At 35.0% G+C, this 6,834-nt stretch overlaps 1 protein-coding gene across 1 annotated transcript in view; it reads left to right on the top strand.

Moving 5' to 3' along the window:
* LOC107672380 (calcium-activated chloride channel regulator 1-like) overlaps window positions 1-3,400 on the top strand; it is a 29,479-nt gene extending 26,079 nt beyond the window's left edge. The window contains exon 2 of the mRNA XM_016465539.1: window positions 2,841-3,400. Within this exon, the coding sequence (XP_016321025.1) occupies window positions 2,879-3,313 (435 nt within the window). The 5' untranslated portion in view covers window positions 2,841-2,878 and the 3' untranslated portion in view covers window positions 3,314-3,400. The remainder of the gene's footprint in view (window positions 1-2,840) is intronic.
* Window positions 3,401-6,834: the final 3,434 nt, after the last annotated feature.

Raw genomic sequence — 6,834 nt, forward strand, 5'->3', positions numbered from 1 at the left:
CACTGTAAGGTTAACCCTGCCTGGTTTAAATGTTTGAAAATAATTACCAGTTGAAAACATTCATTAAAAATGTAGAAAAGTAATCAAAAATTTTAAAAAATAAAACAATTTTAAATAAAAATTAATCAGTTGAATTACTTTAATAAAGTAATTGAAATAGTTACACTACTTATTACATTTTGGATTGGGTAACTTGTAATCTGTAACTTATTACATTTCCAAAGTAACCTTCCCAACACTGTTATTGATGCCAGTAGCTCACAGAGTGCAACCATTTCACTTCATCAAAATAATGGCGCCCACCATAGTCCAAAATATGTATAAAATGATGTGGATTTTTAAAATAATGTAAATCTTTCATGGGTTTTTTTATTACGTATTTCAGTAAGAAAAATCATTTACATTATATTAAGCAATACAAGTCTTAATACCCAGGGTTCCCTTTAATACTTCTTGAGTTACAGGCATGCAAACTTTGGAACAATAATATTTATGGCACTCAGACAGGTATGTTCAGTGCAGTTGTTTTACAGAAGGAAATGAGGTACATTCTAGTCTCAACATTATTTGTTGTTCAGACATTCCACTTTAAAAGGATCCACCATAGGTTTTTGACCACTGAAAATGTGTACAATTTAACAATTTACTCCTGGAGCCATGTTTAGATACCAATATCTCTTGAACTGAACCATACAGGGCCTTAAAATTGAAGATGTAAAAAGTAAAGTTTGTTAAGACTCAGTATCTTATGAACTTAGACTTAGATTTGTTTATACATTACAGGCACTTTGCCGTACCTGACTTTTACTTGTTTCGATTTTGCATGTTTGTTTACATTGGTTTTGCTGTGATAATTTAATGATCATATATAACTGCATGTGGGTAGATGATAAACAATTTATAGAATGGAAGTTTAAAAAAATAAAATAAAAAAATAATAAAAAGTGCCTTTAAAGAAGCTGTGCCCATCTTTGGGTATTTTGTGACATATCTCATTTATAAAGGAAATTCTATTTTCAGGTGACTGCATTTTGTCAAAAAGATGAGCACAATTATGAAGCTCCAAACATGCAAAATAAAAAATGTGGCAAAGCAACATGGACTGTAATATTTGAGGATTCTGTGGATAAAGATGCACTTCGTTCTGTGAAACCACTGCAGTACCCTCCACCACCACCATCTTTCAAACTTGTGCAGCGAAAGCAACGGGTCGTTTGCCTCATCCTTGATATCTCAGGAAGCATGCGAGTATGACATTATCTTCATTTAAAAACAAAGATGCTACCATGATAACCTTTTCTTGTTACCAGTGCTTTGAAGTGAGTTTGATAATTAAGTTTAAAAAGATTAAAGTTTAAAAAAAAGTTTTTTCACCCATTTTCTAGGGCTCTAGAATACTTCAGCAGCTACAGGCTGCCACACATTTTCTGCGGAACATCGTTGAGGATCAAGCCAGTGTTGGAATTGTAACTTTTAGTACTGAGGCTTATACTCTGAGCCCCTTGACTACTATTGACAGTGACACCACAAGAGAGAATCTTATAAAACTGTTGCCAAACGTAGCAAGTGGATCAACAAACATGTGTAAAGGCCTCAATCTAAGCTTACAGGTGCCATATTAATTGTACTAGTATATATTTTGTATGTTTGTGATATATGAAGTATAGAGTTTGTTCTATGCCAGTGACCCTTTTTTCTTCAGGTACTTCGAGCGGACAATGGGGATGCATTAGGAGATGAAATCGTTTTTCTTACAGATGGTCAGGCAACGGACGACATTGCTGGTTGTGCTCCATCTGCAATACAAAGTGGTGCCATTATACACACACTAGCTTTTAGTAACAGTGCAGCTCATGCACTTACAGCAATGGAGCAGGTAAATGACCCAAAATTAAATATACTTTTAAATTAAAATAAAATAAATGAATAAAGTGTAAGATAGTTTTCCCAACTTTGGCAAATGAATCAGAGATCCCACTTTTACAGGAGCTGATGCTTTTCAAGATGATGGAATCTATTCCAGTATTATGATTTTATATAAAATGAGCCAAAAAACAGATTTAACTCAGACTAAAAGTCAAGAATTATTAAATGCCCATGAGAAGGATGCAATACTAGAATTTGCAAAGTTAAGGCATGACCATTGGAAAGCGAAATGTTTATTGGGTCAGAAAAAAAACAGATGGAGAAGAAAAGAGACATGTTAACTGCAAAAGAATTAAGGTGAAAATTAGGTGTGAAACCATCAGGAACCATTTAGTCTCCAGTGCCACCATTTTCCAAAACTACAACCTACTTGGAGTCTCCAGAAGTGCAGCGTGTCAGGTTCTCAGAGACTTTACTTGGGTAAAAAATCCTAAAAAATTACACTAACTTAATAAGAATAACATGCTGATGTGTTGTGAAATACATGAAGACTGATTTTTTTTATAGGCTTTTATAGACAGGTAAGTTGAGAGTGACTCTTTAAGGACCAGCATCACATCCTCTTGTACCACTCTTTCAAGACATTATGTTCCAGAATCTGGCAGTAAGTTTTGGGAGTTCATTTGTAGTCCATCTCTTATCCTCCACTATAGACTCCAGGTAGGTTGTAGTTATGGAAAATGGTGGCACTGGAGACTAAATGGTTCCTGATGGTTTCACACCTATATATATAATGGTGAGGACCTCGACCAAGGGACAGGTAATGCATACAATTGCTTGACCTGTATTTAAAAAGTTTTTCATTTGTTGAACATCTTCACTGTCAAAATTAAAGTTGTTTTAAAGCTACATCATAAAATAATGTATCTTTAATTATCTTGCACTGCATGTTGTTGTTGTTTTTTTTCTTGAAGCTAAATCCTATGAGATCAGGTGGAGCTTTGACCTTAAAATGCTTCGATTCAACTTCAGCAATGGTCATTCAGTCAACACAACTGCGGTCTCACCTCAGAAGGCTGGATCATTTGAACAGCATTCATTCAATCTCAATATCACAATCCAAAATGGCACCACACTCTACTTTGCAGTTCAGTCGGAGGACAAACAAAAAGCAAAATCTGAAACCTCCAACATTGCTCAAGCTTCAAAGATCCTCCCTGCTCCAAAACCTCCAGGGATATCAAACCCAGGCATGAACTTGACAATTCTTGTTATTTCTCTTTGTTTGGTAACTATGCTCATGTGCTTTATTGTTGCTGTAGTCATATGTGCAGTGAAACGCAGAAAACGCTCTGCTCAAAGTGATATGGCACCAATAATCGCAAATGAATGTCAAATCAATCCTTATGCTAATTTGAACACAACTATGTACATCCAGCAGCTTTAGAATGTTTCTTAAAACAATCAATTCTCAAACAGAATTTCTTAGTTTTTGAATATATTTAGAGCATGTGTAATCTTGCACAGATTATTAAGAAGGTCTGTCATGTAGGATTCCTTGGAGTGAATATAATTTCATAATTATTCAGTTAGGTGTACAATTGTCCACTGTATAAAACAAACCCTGAACTCTCTGTTCCTCAATGATTAATTCTGCTTTCAAGCACCCCTGGTGGGAGATGACCAATTTTAAATTAGAAAACAGTAAACTTTGCTGCCTCGTGCGATTTCTGCTCCTGCTTGTGGTTGAATAACATTACATTGTGACCATGTTACCTAGTGTGATATCTAGTGTTGATTATCATAGTCCCATTTTCTTTTCTTGTCTTTTTTTTCCAAATAAATAAATGACCATTCATTAAATGTCCCTGAAATGTCTCCTTTTCACAGCACTTTCAAAACACTCCTAAAATACACTGTAGTAAGTCATTGTGGTCAAGCCAGCCACAGTTTGAAAATACAAGCAGTCAAGCCAGCCGCAATAAAAAAGAAAAAAAAGAAAAAAGAAATGCGATTTCAGAGTGATTTTCATTGATTTGCCCAGACCTTTGAGATACTATAACAAGGTGTCATGTTTTGAGATTATTATTGTACTTCTACCTTGTTATCCTTATTTTAATTATTGGTATCTTTGATGGTTGTGTTTCTTTGAATAATGGTTTTCTATATTTTTCTTTAAAGATCACCTTTTAAGTCATTGTTTTATGTAGATGTGTTTACAGCAGGATTGTGAAAAAAACAGACAAAAAGTGTATACTCTCTCAAAATGCCTCACTTGCTTTTGTTTTACTGTACTGGAATGAAATGTACTCTTCAAAGCATGGTTATATAATGAGATTTAACGTCTGCTCTGAAAGTGAACATCAATAACAAAATAAGTTCACAAAGAAATACAGATAATTAGTTTATGATGAATCATATTTATTTGTTTGTTTCTGTTAAACTTTAGAAGCCTATAGAGACCTCAACTCTAAATAGAAAAAATAATGACCAAATCTTAAATTAATGACCTAATCATACTATATGTAGCAGTTTGGAGATGTGACATTATTCCCCTTCAGAGACATATAAAGATCTAATTTATAAGTATAAAAAAATAATGTCAAGTCTCTATAGGGGACGTCCCATGCTATATGCACACCTCATTTGAAAATATTTCACTGCAGCATTTTGAAGAAATATGATATTATTCCACTTCAGAGTCATATAAATACCTAATTACTAATGAAAAAAAACAAAAACAATGGCCAGTTCTTATAGGGACACATTCCATAGCTACTATATGCACACCACATATGCAGCTTTTGGAGATATATAACATTATTGCACTTCAGGGGCCTATAAAAATCAAATTTTTCTAATAATTAGAAAACAAAATAATGGCTGGTTCTTATAGGACACATCCCATAATATATGCATACCTCATTATCCATTTGTAATAAGTAGAAAAAAAGAATGGCCAGTTCTTCCAGGGTACATTTCAGATCATGATGCACAATTCATGTGCTGCCATTTTACAGTTTCATTTTCAATTAAGCCAGTGATTCTCAACTGATAGGTCACAGATATTAAAGAAATAAAGTAATGATTGTGCATAATTAGATCAAAAGGCTTATCAAATTATAATCAGGAGGAGAAACAATTTCCTGAGAAATAAAAGAAGTTTTAGTATTTTTAAAAATTCAAAACAAGTAAACATTATGATGTAAAATTATTTTTATGATGTACAATATTTCAGATTTTGCACTATTAGCGGCCATTCACACCAAACACATTTTTGCATTGCATTGCTTTTCCATAGTTTCTCTACATAAACTTTCTCAAGACAGTCATGTTTGACTGTGTCATGTATTTTAAACGCACACTTAAAAAAAAAAAAGAAATCGCATCTCAAAATTTTAAGTTTTTAATTTTACTGCCCTGTGTCACAGTCTCCATTCACAATGCCTGTCGCTACGGGTTACCCCGAATAGTCGACGATTCGATGCTTCGATAGGAGGAGCCTGATTCGACTACCAATCTCACAGTCGAATATTCGCGGGGTGTTATGATCATGCCATTTTGGCTATATATATATAGTATATATTATTCATCTCGTATAGGATGCATTTGGTTGAGTTGCGCTGCAGTAAAGCGCTTCATTGTAGTACTACGGTGATTATCTCTTCAGCGTGCAGCACGAGCAGGACAAACAATAATGCAGAATATTAATAACTATGACTGGGACTGTCATATACATAACTATTATAATGAGAACACTATTATAATAAAACGCTGTGAATTTTTAGAGTTTTGTTGCTGTGTTTTTGCACGTTGTTGCGTGAAGAACGCGTCCACAAAAGGAGTTCATTCAGAGCCGCGCAGACACGTTAATGCATATTCGGGGCATTCTGTGCAGATCAGGTCCGTCCTTAGGGGGGTGCAAATGGTGCGGTCGCACCGTGCCCCGAGCTTGAGGGGGCCCCGTGGCGAACGGACCGAGGGGGACCCCACTCCCTACCTCGCACCGGGCCCCGCGTCAGCTAAGCACGGCCCTGGTGCAGATATCCTATAAGTCGTAATATTAACGTAATGTTGTATAAATAACGAAGCGTGTTCTATATGAGATAAATGATGAGTTAAATCCCATTGATTAAAAACCTGCTATCAAATGCTTCATTCTACTGGTCATCTTCACGCACGCAGCTCAAAACAGAAATGCAGAACATTAATAACTACTGTCATATACATAACATTATAATGAGATATATACTGGCCTTATTAGACTTCTCTGGCATCTAACTATCCAGTAAGTTAAACAGTGACTCAAAAAGCCTCGCCGGAGACATCAAGTCGTTTCTGAAGTTTATGATTCAACTGTGAAACTGTAAAAATATACAAAAAAAACAATTAAAGAAAATATACACCATAATTATACCAAAATAACATTCTTATATGTATCACACAATATATTCAACATTGCGTACTCACAGACATTGCGTCTAACAGAAGAAAGAAGATATTTCAGAATGAGCCTCACACAGAACAGCTACAACATTCTGCTGACTCACTGCAGTACTGCTTGAACTTCCTGCTTCTTGAACTATGTGACTGCTTTTCAAAATATAAGTCCTCACTTGAGTAGACATATACAAAATAATAAATTCAATGAAAAATCTAAATCAATTCTGTCCTGAACACTCCCCGCCTGGGATTTTAAGAATTCCAAAAATTATAACTTGTCATCAGGTGACAGAAGAAGGTTAAGGAGATAGGACGTGACAGAATTTTTTTAATGCCATCTTTAGTGACTTTAACATCAGCTTTCCTCACCAATCCATCTTTGCTTGGTGAAGTTTTCACAACGATTGCCATTGGCCACTCATTTCTGTTAACTTGAATGTTCTTTACCAAGACAATAACCCCTTCTTTTAGATCAGTTTTTTTTTGTCTTGCCACTTTTGTCGGGATTGCAAAGTACTAAGGCAG

The sequence above is a fragment of the Sinocyclocheilus anshuiensis genome, unplaced genomic scaffold, assembly GCF_001515605.1.
Source record: "Sinocyclocheilus anshuiensis isolate Anshui unplaced genomic scaffold, SAMN03320099.WGS_v1.1 scaffold144, whole genome shotgun sequence".
Taxonomy (NCBI): domain Eukaryota; kingdom Metazoa; phylum Chordata; class Actinopteri; order Cypriniformes; family Cyprinidae; genus Sinocyclocheilus; species Sinocyclocheilus anshuiensis.